The 14,809-nt window shown below is 35.3% G+C and overlaps 1 protein-coding gene across 1 annotated transcript; it reads right to left on the bottom strand.

The window, feature by feature from the left end:
• Positions 1-894: 894 nt before the first annotated feature.
• E2F3 (E2F transcription factor 3) lies at positions 895-11,687 on the bottom strand. The gene is made up of 14 exons (XM_028219176.2): positions 11,203-11,687; positions 8,349-8,541; positions 8,107-8,160; positions 7,905-7,990; positions 7,746-7,834; positions 7,579-7,633; positions 7,358-7,410; positions 7,221-7,271; positions 7,043-7,091; positions 6,871-6,936; positions 6,716-6,792; positions 6,370-6,598; positions 1,650-1,716; positions 895-1,557 (listed from the first exon to the last, which is right to left on the bottom strand). Exons 1-14 carry the CDS (start codon positions 11,398-11,400, stop codon positions 1,430-1,432), a joined length of 1,395 nt encoding a protein of 464 aa, XP_028074977.2. The 5' UTR covers positions 11,401-11,687; the 3' UTR covers positions 895-1,429.
• Positions 11,688-14,809: the final 3,122 nt, after the last annotated feature.

Raw genomic sequence — 14,809 nt, 5'->3', positions numbered from 1 at the left:
AAAATATTAAGAGATCTTAATTAATAAAAAATATATATTTTAGACCTCCTACTACACAAAATTGAAGAGAGATGTTTCACTAATTTTCTCATGCCTAAATTATAAATTTAAATATAAATTTGGAGAGAAAAAGAAAAATAGAAACAAATTTTATTTTATATTCACATTCTCCTCACATTTTCTTTTTTCTTTTTAAACTCCTACACAAATTCATAATCCAAATACAACCTCACAAAGACACTAATTGAGCTACAACTAGCAACTTCCAGTGCCAACTTTCGTAATAAACTCAGTGACACAACTAAAATCAATTATTATGGGAATTTTACAAAAAGAAAACTCAAACCCAACTTAACTTAGGATCATTTTTTTCAATCATATATGAACCATATATACTGTAGATATATATAGATATGAAAAGAAAAATATTTGGTAGCCCGAATTTTTGTACCTCGAATGACTCGAATGTGTCAAAACGAAATCGTTTTACACCCAAAACGACGTCATTTTGGGTGTTTCAAACCATTCGAGCCATAATTTTTCGGACCACCAATCAGCGTTGAAATCCATGCAATGAAAACTGAAAATCTATAGGAATAAGATGTTCAGAGATTAGGAAAAATTGACCTTTAGCAATTTTTTCCATCCAAGATACAATCAATGCAACCTATCATGTGTAAACACGTGGCAATATGCGTTCATAATAAACATCCACCTCAATACTCATTCATCCTAAACATTCATTTCATGAATTTGGACACGAAATGATAATTAAAAAAAAATTATAAAAAAAAAAAAAAAAATATTCATAGCCAAACCTTGGGTGTAAGCATATCGAGGCATATTAATGGTGAGGGTTAATAATACCATAGGATTGGTTATCCAGCCAAATTATTTTGGAGTAAAAATAAGGGTGTTCTCATCTTCATTGAAAAAATTTAAAATATATTTTTTAATTAAAAAACACACAAAAATCTAAAAACATGTGTATAAAGAGTGACCATTATCTAAAAAATAATCAAAACAATTCCAAAACATCATTTACTTTATCATCTCAAATGCTGCAACCCAACTCGTACTAAATATCCTACATTTTTGTGGGATTGTGTCCAATGGTTACCAAATCCGGGCAATAAAATTGCAACCAAAATGGTGGAAAGTGAGTCCCACAGATTTGTAATCCCAATACCACTGATAATCCGGCCAAATCAAACAGGCACCAAATGTACAGTATAGCAGTTACCTCTACCTTGCAATGCCCTCATTTTCCTCAAAAAACTTCTCGTGTATATTTCTTAGGCAACCCCATTGCCATAATCCAAACCCAACTCTAGCATTGAGTTAGCAACACAATAGAAATTGATGGCAATGACAAGTTATAATGAGATAGCCATTTGTTGCTCAAGTTAACATATTGCAAAATCCCAGATCACCTTTGTGTGATGTTAACATCAGCATCAGCAACACCAGACGGTGGAGTCTGTGGCCGTGGAGTACCAGTATCAGCCATTCCAAACTCCTCGTGAAGTATATCGACTCCATCCCATTCAACAACAGCTGTTTCTCAAGTCAAGGAATTGAGCATTCAAACTAATAGAAAAATATAGCCAAAACATAATTTCAAAAAATAAAAAATTACAAGAGGATACCATCTGTCTTCCACATGTCAGTAATGCTAACGTCTGCATCTGATAGGAGCCAGTAATCTGCATCATTCTATAATAAGTACAAGAGGTTAGAATGTTCAGACAGGAAACGAAACCAGTGAAAGACGTTAGCATGTTCAGTCATAAAATACATATTTGACGAGAAAATTCTGCTGAAACTTTTACTTTTGAAATAAAGGCCTTGTTTGATTGTCAGAATTAATATTGAAAGGATTAATATTCTCATGAATTAGTGTAGGATTAGTTATCCAATTAAATTAGTGAGATAATCCTTTATTATGTATTCATTTTGTTTTTTTCCTTTTATACTTGAAATTTTGATCCACAACCTCTCTCAATATTAAAAGTTCACCAATTTCATTGGATTGAATATCCGCCGTACATTCAATTTACTCAATAAAATTTGTAATCAAATATGGGATTGTGAGTCTATGGACTAACAATCTCAACCCTACGTTATAATCCTACTAATCAAACATGCCCTAAGGGAGCAAATGTAATCAAGAGGTTGAGGAAATTTTGAACAGGTCGTTTACATCTTAGACAATACTTTTTGAACGTTGAATGCACCCATAGATGTTGGCACCACATAAAAAAGGTCCGACAGGAAAGAACTAGCAAGGAAACTAGGATGGTGAGGTGATTTTGGGTAATCTCACATCTTTTTTTTTTTGGTAGGTACAAGAATAAACTTGCACCATAACCCCAAAAAAAATTGAAAAATTACATCCAGTCACAATGTGATGAAATTTTTTCAAAAAACATCGAAATGCTAAAATTCTAACTAGACTTGTCCTTCGGCCAAACTTCACATCACTATAATGACACAGTTGTGTATCATGCAGCGGAATCCAAGCCCAAGTTTTAAGAAATTAATGAAGGTTTGCAGGTTTAAGTTAGTGATAAATATATAAATGCGATTTACACATCCAAAAATCTGAGTACTAAAAACATTTGGTGAACATACTCACATCACAGTATCTAACTATCAACTCAAATGAATAAGTCAGAATAACAAAACTTATGTAGAAAATTTAATATATAAAGAGAAATAGAGAATTGTATAGATATTGATTGTATTATTGATTGATATATGTTGTATATTACAAATGGTGAGGGGCTCCTTATATAGGAGATGTAGTGGAGTAGGTGGTAGTAGGTGGTAGTGGTAGGTGTGTAGTAGGTGGTAGTAGGTGGTGGTAGGTGTAGTAGGTGGAGTAGTTTTTAACAGCCCCCCGCAAACTCAAGGGGGATAGGAACTAACCAACTTGAGTTTGGAGAGAGTAACAAAACAAGAAAATAATCTGAAAAATAAAAAAATGGATAGGAGACACTGTATGGTCGTGTCAGACCGTTGTAGAAGACTGTATGGTTATGGCAAACCGATGTAGAAGACACTGGCTCGTGTTGGACCGATGTAGAAGACAGTTTATGGGGTCATGTCGGACCGTTGTAGCAGACAATGTTGTGACAGTTGTTGTAACAGTTTACGGAGTCTTGTTGGACCCTTGTAGAAATTAACCGAAATCAATGTCGGGACAGTTTACAGAGTCTTGTCGGACCCATGAAGGAGCTAACCGGAATCAATGTCGGGACAGTTTACAGAGCCTTGTCAGACCCATGAAGGGGCTAACCGGAATCAATGTCAGGACAGTTTACAGAGTCTTGTCGGACCCATAAAGGAGCTAACCGGAATCAATGTCGGGACAGTTTACAGAGTCTTGTCGGACCCATAAAAAGTCGCACCCTCAAAAGGTGTGCCCAATCTATCAAAAGGCGTGCCATCAAAAGGCGTGCCCAATCCATAAAAAGGCGTGCCATCAAAAGGCGTGCCCAAGTCATAAAAAGATGTGTCATCAAAAGGCGAGCCCAAGTCATAAAAAGATGTGCCGGACATGATAGCGAGGCACGTCACCACATTGGCTTGCGCGCCCGTTTTGTCGTCTGGCGTCAAGTGGCGCGCGATGCGCGTGTCTGCCTTGGCTATTTAACCAAGACGGAAGCTGAGGCGAAGGCAGAGGCTGAGACAAAAAACCTGCGAAAATCCTTTGAAAAACCTCTTCCGTTTCTGAGAAAGAGATTCTGGAACACTCTGTTGCCCAGAAAATGCTGGAACACTCTGTTGCCCAGAAAATGGCCTCGTCTTCCCGTTCAGCTACCCAGAATATGGCATCTTCGTCCCGTGGTCTGCTCACTCTCTTTCCCGACCTCAACGAGTCAACAAGAGAGATAACTGGTGCGGTGGCCAGTGAACCGCAACCAAACACCTTTGATTTTGCTCCGTTGAACTTTCCGATGCGGTCTGTGGAGCAAAAAATGGCGGTGCAAACTGATATTGAGGCCAATCAGTATACTTTGAAGTCATGTGTGGAGACCATGACGGCGGTCACAAACTTGTCGCACCGGCTGCAAAGTAGAACAAATGAGGTGCAGCAGCTAAACGCCCAACTGGCTCTGCTCCAACGCATGTATAAGGATGCGCGAGCAGAGATAAGTGTGCTAAAGGCGGAAAATAAGGAGCTGAAACGGAAGGCCACCGTGATGTTCCGATTTGGAGGTCCGCCATATGCTGCAGTGGAGGAGCAGGGAGTAGTGATCGTGCCTAGTGGAGTGGGAAACACGGAGGCAGCACCGTCAAGGACTGCCCAGGACGGAGGCAAAAAGAAGAGACCGGCGGCAGAGTAGAGAAGGGATAGAAAAATCCCGCCGGTGGGTGTGGTTGTTTGTGTATTTGATTTTTTTTTTTTTTTTTTTTTTTTTTGTGTTTTGTGGTGGAAAATGGTGATCGGGGTGAGCCCCGACATGAATAAAAGGAGTTTGGTGTGCAGTTCTTCTGCTGCTTTGTTTTGTTTTTTTTTTGTTGTTGTTGTTGTTTTTTTTTTTTTTTTTGTGTATAATGAAAAAAAAATAATAATAATAATAAATAAATAAATAAAATAAAATAAAATAAAGAAAGTGGAGCAACGTGGGTGAGGTGCAAAAAGTGAAGATTGACTGGGCAAAAGTGGACATGGTGGGAGCTTTAGGTAATATATAAACATATATATATATATATTAAAAGAAAAGAAAGTTGAGTGGGGTTGGTGTTGGTGAAAGCAAGAATAAACATATATATATATTAAAAGAAAAGAAAGTTGAGTGATGTGGGGGTAATGAGTTTAGCATATGGATGTCCCGATCTTAGAGCCCTTGATTTGTGTGGATGCGGATGAATCTGAAAATGGTATTTTTTTTTTTTTAATGAAAGAAGAAAGATAAAATAAAATAAATAAAAGGGATAGTGGAATGCGTAATAATGAGTCTGTGGTGTGGTGTGGATGGATGTCTCTTAAAATGGGTGTGTGTATGGCCCTCTCCCTCCCTAACCCGAGAGAGAGAGAGTGAGGTGGCAGTGTGTGTGTTTGCAAGTTCCAACTTCTGCAATGCTCTGTGAGAGATAGAGAGAGAGGTTGATGCCGAGAGTGATTGGTTTGATGCCAGGACAGAGTAAAAGAAATTGAGAGAGAGAGTAGATGTGCCAAGAGAGAGCCAGCCTCCCCTCATGCACACCACCGTGCTCGATGTCCCTTGTGTCTGTTTCGGTTGTCCATTTCGACCACTCACTGTAGTGGAAATTATCTGACCTGTTTCTGGTCCATTTCCATTGACAAAAGTGCCTTCCATATCTTTATCATCATGGTTCTCGTCTCTGATTTTCATTTCATGCATCTCTTTGGGAAGTTCATTGTAACCAGATTTTTCAGCTCTACCAATAGAAGATGCATGGGATGAGCTTGCAGCAGTTTCCTTAGATGTGGAAGCCTTATTTTGCTGTACTTCAGCGGCACATCTCTCGAAGGATTGTGATTCAACAGTAACCTTCCGATCTACTTCTTGGTCAACCTTCACCCTCTTTATGCTAGAATCCCCAACAGGATCGGAAACAGAGGAGCAGCCGGAAGCGATGCTCTTGAGGCGACGCATGACATTCATTATGGTTTCTGAAACGAAACCCTAATTTTGTCTCTCTCCCTAAATTTCTTGATCAAGAGAAGAGAGAGAGAAAGAGAAAGCTATGGCTCTCCAATGTGTGAGTGTTGCTGCAAGAGGAAGAGGATGACACCGCAAGACCAGGCGTCGGCCTTTGCGCCGTCGAAGCCGCGGCAGCGGAGGACTTCCGGGGAGGTGTATGCCGGAGTTCCGCAGGTGGTTTGGAGCACTTGCGGTGGAGCTGGTTTTCCGGAGAGGCGGAGAGGCCAAAACAACGGAGATTTTCAAAACTCCGGTGGCGGTAATGAGAAGGTTCTGGGGCTTGTGACATGCATGCTGATCTCAAAACCAAGTATGGTGTGAGTGGGAGCATGGAACATGCAATACGACCCACTAGAGTTGAGGCACTCTCAACTTTCAAACGAAGGAGAGTGTAGAAAATTCCAGCGGGCAGCGAAGGCAAGGTTGCCGGCCGGCTGCCCGCCGGTGAGAAAACAAAATACGGGCCTAAATCTTATTGCTCTGATACCATGTAGAAAATTTAATGTATAAAGAGAAATAGAGAATTGTATAGATATTGATTGTATTATTGATTGATATATGTTGTATATTACAAATGGTGAGGGGCTCCTTATATAGGAGATGTAGTGGAGTAGGTGGTAGTGGTAGGTGTGTAGTAGGTGGTAGTAGGTGGTGGTAGGTGTAGTAGGTGGAGTAGTTTTTAACAACTTACATCGATGTCAGAGGGGACAATTTTCATGATGCCCCCAGCATAATCCTGTGAAACATTCAGATCAGAGCTCAATCCATGACCGTCTTGTGCCCGTGGTTCAATCTCTACACCAATGCTTCCTGTGGTCGTCTCTGTTGCTGGATTTTCATTGGAGCCTGAACTCGAAGCAATGGGAAAGTTCATGGATGCCTCACCACCATTCATCTCCTCAAACTTCTCCTCAAATTGGCTAAAATAAAATTTTGGAGAAAGAACATGAACAAAGAAACAAGGAACTTAGGCTCTAGAGGGAATGGAGATCGTATATATACTTGTGTGAATATTGTACCAGAAAGAAGGCTGTTACCTTACAAGGTAGACATCAATGGGACCCATTGTGCTTCGAAGGATTATTCTATATCTCCTCTGTGGATAGTCAACAGCCTGATACAAAAGAGCAATTTCTTTTATGCGTCAGAAACATGGAAGTTAGATCATCACACAAGGGTTCCTCTTGCTAACCTCATCTGGATCTGGAACTTCAAGAGTGGTCCCATGAGGAGCTTTGATTGCTATTAGAGTTTCATTCTGCAAGAGTTAAGACATAAAAAAGGTTCAAGTACTGATGAGATTAGAGCATTATAAAGGATGCCATGCCAAAAGTGAGATGATCGCATTGCTTGACAAAACTGACCTGAAAGCAAGGTAGGCCCTTGATATCCTCTTCAGTCACAAAAAGCCACCTGAATTAGTTGGAAGATGAACAAATGTTTATTGACTGAACAAATAGTCCAACTCATTTATTTTATAAAAAATAAAATAAAAAATAAAATAAATAAAAACTGAGTCAAGGGTGAGAAGCAAAAAATCACTTTTGATTGTTTTCATCTTCACTCAAATCCCTCAATCTCTCCTGCATTTCTCTGCAACAATCTAGAAGAATCAGCAAAATCCAATGGTTTAAAGATAATCCCATTCATTGCTCTAGCAATTTAATAAATCATATAACCTTATGCGATCATCTACTCTGCGCTCTTCCATAGAAAGCTTTTCAACTTCTGCCTGCAGGGGAAAAAAATTCACAAGATGATAACAAGATATCTAAACAGAAAGTGTGGGCATTAACCAATCAACATAAAGAAACTGGAAAATTCATCACAAATCATATGAAAAGAGATTTGAACTATATGAAGCATTTGCATGAGAAAATTAAATATTGATTCTGCATACCTGTAACATGGTAATATCATCATCAACCTCCCCTGGTCTTAAAGCATCAAGTCCTCTAATCAATCATTGGAAATTCTCATATGAGTTCCAAATGCTTATAATCCCAAATAAAATGCTAAGTAAAAGCAAAATACTGTAATATCCTTAAACATGAAAAAACTGTTTACTTCCAACGAATTCTGTTCTTGAGCTTCTTCTCAATAAGACCAATTCCTTCAAGGACATTGGTGATGTCATAAATTCGCCTCTTTTGCACCTGCACCAGTATAACATTTAATGAGAGCTGTACAAAATGAATAAATCATACATCTAGCAATGAGATTCACCTCCAAGGTGTCAGCAGCATTGTTTAAATCTAGAATACCATCTTCTGCATGCTTAATCAGATTGATGAACTTTTTCGTCAAAAGCCCTGAAAAAGGCATGGTAAATTCTACCACTCATATCTCTACTAAACTTGAAACTTGACATGAAAGTTTGAAGTCATATATGGAGAAATAATCTTAAATGCACTGGGTATGCAATTACCTAGGGAGCTATCATAACGGCAGTTACCAGCAGGAGTAAGAGGAGAGGGACAACCTGCACAGTAGCAACCTTGTTACACATTTGTTTCAGTTCAATTGCTTTTGGTAGGTAGAAAGAACGTCCCAGGCACAAAACCATTTAGGTTGAGGACTATGATTTCATTTAAGTTCATGTCCAAGTATTGTTAACAAAAGTCAGTGTTCAATGACTGGCATTAGAAGATTTTGGACATCTTATCTCACCAGAATTTGACAGAGGGGTCTGAGGCCCAGATCTGTTGCTTTTTGAGGCTTTTGACCGGCCATATACCCTTCCTCCTTTTCCAGATACAGGTGTCCGCAGGGGGCTGTTAGCTATATTAGTGCATCCAGGGCTGCTAGTCCAGTCACTCGACACAACTTCATTATGGTCTGTTGCACTCTTCCGCTTCAATTGCTGAGAGACATTAATTCGAAGAATCAGTATCACCAACATATTGAAGCCCAACACTAAATAGAATTACATGGTGACAAGGGATCCAGTCCATGAAAGTTAATCATAACAGTAGACAGATGCAAAGTTGATGAAAGGTTTTATGCTTGTTGTAACCCAAACTTAAGGTGGAGATGACAATCAACGCCATGAAGAAACTGTAAGATCTCACTCCAAATTGTGTGAATAAATTGGTAGATGGATATTACAGATATTACAAACACAACTGGCAGTAAGATGAGACGTCATCAGTTATCACACCAAGATGCAGAGATGAATGTTCTTTTTGAAACGGAAAAACCAGTAATATAGTAAACAATTTACATATCAAATACCATGGCTTGTACTTGCAACACGGGAAAAAAAAAATTAAGATAAAATTCACTGTCATTGTTTCAGTATAGTTTACCAAGAAGTCTAAAAAAATTCTACACATTGAAGCTTCAACATCATTATCCAGCAATTTTCTAAGGCTCTATTTGGTTCTAGTGCTGGGGGAACTGGAAAGGAATGCAAAGGAAAGGGACAAAAGACTCCCTCCTATTATCTCCTTCACAGAAATAAACAAAAATCAAGGCTTGTATGGTTTCGTTTTCAAAAATTTTTGTTTTTGTTTTTCATTTTTCATAAGCAAAACAATAAAAAGTTCAAAAACACACAAATTATATTCGTTTTTGAGTTGAAAAAAAATTATGAAAATTCAGAAAACAATTAAAAAATATTTCCTAAATAAGGGTGCTTTTAAAAAACTTTCAAGAGAACAGTTTTTGAAACAAGTTTTCCATATCAGTTTCTTTTCTTTTTTTCCTTTTTTTTTAAAACAACAAAAAGCTAAAATGACAGAAAACATGTCCTTAAATTTCTAAAAAATCATGAATGATTAGCAAGAAGAGACGAGAAAATGACATCTAGAACTAAATGTTTGTCGATTAAATAAATAAAAAATAATCAATGATTTACTTCGTGTAATGTATCCTTTCCCCTGTTAAATCTGCGAACCAAACATAGAAACTATTACCCAGTGCTTGTCCTGCCAAGGAAATGTGTTCGCTGAGGTTCACTGGATACAGGCCTAACATCTTTTGCCTGACCCTAGAATCATTTGCAGAAATTGTTGCGTAAAACACAAACATGACATTGGCAAGCTTGACAGCCTGCCCTCTCATATCATCCAGCGGTAAATATTGCCCTTGAATTCAGTCAACCACCCCAAAATCACCCTTCATACTCAACTATGTGGGCTAATATAGGGGTTGCAGAGTGCCAATTATTTAAATAAGGAATTTCGAATGGAATGATTTTTAATACTGATTCTTTAGTAAAAAAGAACCCTCTCAAACTTTCGAATTGTTGAAACTTCTTTGGCATTCCCCTATTCACTCTTTGATCAGGCAATTCAAAAGGTCATAATTACTCAGCGAGCTGATAACTTTATTTCCCATCTCTTCACAGCGAATTTACAACATATTCGATCTTATTAAATATCTGCATTTTCAATTAAATTCTTGAAAAGTGTATCCAGCCTTCGAATACGATATGTTAACATCTGTTCTATGAGAAAGTTTGTGGGTTCAAAGCTTCATATATTCCCTTGAAGAGGTACTCTGTCACCACCATAACCAATGAAACTAACAACAGACGAACTCCTATAGCAGCACCAATCTGACTCCTCACGCCCCTACTCCCAGCTTAGCTCTAATCAACAAATTGGTAGATTCTTTCATGTCAGCCTAAATCTAAACTCACTAATCTCACATATGTGAACCAAGTTCTACTAGCAAAGTGGGCCAAACAAATAAAGAAAACACCAAGTGACAGATAAGATAAGATTCTTCGTCCATATAAACTAGAGAAGAAACTGTACATGGCATTACTTCAGAGGACAAACCAAGTAGCTTAAGAACAGTCACAGGCCCACAATTTTAACTCCTCGTCACCAAAATCACTGAAGAATTATTTCCAAGATTTAGATTGTAGCAAAACACCGCAATCCAAAACAGTAAACCTGCTTCAGAAGATACTACAAACATTGTAGAAACAAATTTCTGCAATCCCCTCCTCAGAAACCAATTAGCAAAGAATCCAATCCATCTTCGCTAAATAAAGCACATGGGTTAATTTACTATCAAACAAAATGAGTGAAATTTTTTTCCTTTCCAGTAGAACCATTTACTTCAATACCGTGAATGTAAATTAAACCCTAAATCTGAAGCATATCCTACACAACAAACAAGTTACTGACTACTCAGCGGCAACAACCATGCGATTCTGGCATAACCAATACTAGTGCTTATCAGATACCACAACCAACCACACAAATCCAGCAAGAAACTACAAGGAAGAACAGTAAATTAAAAACTATAATGAAGTCAAGAGAGCCAATTATAGTCAGTTCCATATGATAAAAGGGACAAGATATGAGAACTCCATAATCAACATTCAATCCAATGCCACAAACTTGAATACACAACATCACAGCTACGCAATTTTAAAAAGGCATTCAAAGACTAATCACTATCATCACAATCATTTTCAAACCAATCGCATAATTAATTATCCTCAAAACAACAATCAACAAAACCATAAAATCACAAACCAGCAATCAATGAACAGATTGAAACTCACCGGAGATTTCACAACAATAGCTTCAGCAACCTGATCGGCATCGACTCTGTGAGTCTCCCTCGAGGAGGACGAGAACCGATGGTAATCCTCGTGAGGAACGAACGGCGGCTTCATCGACGAGAACAGAAGGTGCCGCTTCATCGGCACCACCGCCGCCGCCGCCGCCGCAGGGCTTTTGGAAGCCTGAGCACCGGACATCAAAAAGAGTAATGGATTTGAAGAGAGAGATAGAGATTGTGAGGGGGATCTGAGAAATGTAGAGAGAGAAAGTGAAATTGAGAGCAGAACACGAGGGAGGGAAGGAGGGAATTTTTAGTTCGGATAGATGTGGAGGGAAGCTCTAAAAATAAATATGAAAAGTTGTGGGTCTTTTGCATTTATGCCCCCTCATGTTTCCATTTATTGTGTTTTTTACCCTATGTTTTGGTGTTTGTTACATTTTCAAACTAGGGTTTGATGTTTGAGTTTGAGTTTGAGTTTGTGTGAGCGACTGCATTGTGATGTCATATTTTATCAAACCTAACCATGATCAACAGGCTACAGCATTCACTACAACTGGAATGAAATAATAAAATAAAGTAAAATATAAATAAAAATATTATGGACTCTTTTAGAAAGTGGGTTAATAGTTAAAAGTCAATTTTTAATTCATTTTTGATCATATTATCTCATATATTTTTTACACGTTTTTTTAAAAAGAATCAAAATATTAACTTTTAACCATATTTCCAAAATATACCTATATAAAATTATATGATTGAATTCTCCACCTATTTTACCTTAAAACAAAGAAATTATTACACCACTGCATTATTTTTGTAATAAATTTTGTATAAATTTTTTAGAGTATCATTTTTTTTTGGTTAAATAGGTAGACAATAATAGTCTCAATCCCTCTTATAAAAAATGTATAAGAATATACAAAAAGTAAATTGAAATTCTAATTATTTTAGCATGGTTCTTACCTTAAAGAAAGTCCATTGGACCGTTTAAAAATAAGTGTAAATTACACTTTATTCTCTTAAAGTTTATAGTTTTTAATTTGATTTTTAGAAGGAAAAAAAAATCACTTTAACCCTTAACATTTGTATTTTTTTTTTTTAATTTACTTCCAATACAAATTTTAGTATAATTTTGACGGGAAAATGCCATGTAGCATAAAAATGAATAAATTATACTTTGTCCTTTAAGTTTTACAATTTTTCTAATTTGACCCTAAATATTTTTGTTTCACTTTGACCTTTATCGTTTGTAATTTCTCTCAATTTACTCCCAAAAGTACCATCCAATTTTTTATTAAAAAAATGTCACGTTGATGGTCAGGTTAAATAAAAATAAATTTGATTAAAATTTTAACATTCAAAACTTAAAACGTTAAACCAAATTCATGTTTGGTGGAGTTTTCGCAACTTATATTTCTATCTTTTTTTTTTATATAATTAGAAACAAGTTTGACAAAAATAAATATTAAAAAATATTTTTTTATTTTTTTAAAAATATTTGTGCCTCAACAAAGAGAAAACCATATGAAAATAATTAGTTTTATTTTTTTATTTTTCTCACCAAATTGGTTTTTAAAAAAATTATGAAAAATTACAAACATTAGGGACCAAAGTGAAAAAAATAACTTTAAGGGCTTAAAGGGAGAAAAATGTAATTTATCCTAAAAACAAAGGGTAATGCTCTGATTACAAAATTAGTGTACAAGAAAATATTCAAAAAATTTAATGTATGATTCAAATTCATTCAAAGATATATTTTCTGTGCACATATCTTTATTTAAAAGAAATCAATATATGTCAATAGGGGTACTTACGTGTAGGTGTTAAAAAACAAACTTATTATTTAATAGGTCTTGGGAGAATTAATTAGTTTTTTTCATCATTAAAAAAAAGACGTTAATTGTTAATTTTCAACGATAATTTAAAAAAAGTTTTACAAAAAAAAAATCATTAATTATAAGTTTTAGCAACAGTTTAAAAAAATTATTATAAAAAAAATCACTAATTTTCAATTTTCAACGATAATTTAAAAATTCGTCATAGAAAAACGTTAGTAATGGTAAATTTTAACGATAATTTATAAAAATCGTGACAAAAAAAATCACTAATTATTAATTTTGAGTGAGGTGCAAAAAATGTCAAAAAAAAATTTTAGTGACGATTTTACTAAAATATATTTTCAATAAGATTTGATAGAAATTAAATCTAACTATGATGAGGATAGTTTACCCAACAATGGGAGTGTTTGTTTCAGCTTTTCAGAGCTAATTTATGGCTTTTAGCTTTGAAAAAGTTATTTTGGACTGTTTGGTTAAACTTATTTCAAACAGCTTCTGATTCTAGCAGCTTATTTTAACTCAAAAAAGTTGATTCTGAGAAGCTGCTCACCCCTTGCTTCTGATTATCAGCTTCTGCTGTGGACATGTTAATTTATGGTTATACTCTTAATTTTTTTTATTTTTTATTTTTTTAAAAATAGAAAAAGACCCAAATGGACTATAGATTATTATTATTATTTTTTATGAGAAATGTAGACAAACAAAAAATAAAAATTAATTGAAAAAGCTATTTCACAGCTTATTTAACAAACACTACTCAGCAACTTAAATCTATAATCCAACAGCTACACCAAACAGATTAACAACTTCTGATTAAAGTCATAATCTATAATCTGTTAAGATATCTATAAACTATTTTAACAGTTACACCAAACGGGCCAATAATTTATAACATGTAAAAAGCATGTAAAGAACAATTGTGCTGTGGGTTAGTTAAACTTGCAAGCCAAAAGGTAGATGAATTTACAATATAGTTCAACTACATGGCAACATTTTCTCTGGGATCCACTCACCTCGATAGAAAATATTGAACTATCTTTTTGTGAATTCATCTATGTGTAAACTATTATTTTCCCTTCCTATAATCAACCAGCTCAAGAAATTATAGAAAAAAAAAAAAAAAAAATTTGAATGACTGCATTTGATCAGCATGACATGGCATTAAATCACTACAATAAATTAAGATTTTAGAAATAAAATCACTTTATATAAATCACTTTTAGAGACAAAAGTATCGTTGTTGTGTTACTAGCAATGAATTGGACATTTAGTAATTGCTATACTTTTGAGGCTAATTTTTTCATCTAAAAAAATAAACTTTTTAGGTACTATATTATTTTGTCTCTAAAAGTAAATTTATTGGTGATATTTTTAAAATTTTATCACTAAAAATGCTGCTTTTTAATTTTTAATATGATACTTTAACAACGACCCTGGGCAATGATAGAAATTGGTACTCAAATTTTTTTGTAATAAAATTTTAACTTTTGGAAACAAAAAAATTTAATCCCTAAAATCCTTATATGTTGTAATGATATCAAGTTAGCTATTTTAATTTTGATAGTTTTGGCTCAACTAATGTGACTAGTGATTTTGGCTAATTAAACATTAAAAAAATTAACTTTGGATGTTTTGTGTTGAATTAATATAAAAATAATAATAAATACAAATGAATTCAAATATTATTTAAATAATATTAAAAAAAGAACACGAATTACAAGACACTGGGATGTGGAAAAATATTTACCCAAAAATGGGAGGTGTAAC

This window comes from Camellia sinensis, chromosome 12 (genome assembly GCF_055761805.1).
Source record: "Camellia sinensis isolate YWXY chromosome 12, ASM5576180v1, whole genome shotgun sequence".
Classification (NCBI taxonomy): Eukaryota; Viridiplantae; Streptophyta; class Magnoliopsida; order Ericales; family Theaceae; genus Camellia; species Camellia sinensis.
The sequence above is the reverse complement of the archived record's forward strand: the minus strand, read 5'-3'. Positions and strand labels throughout refer to the sequence as shown.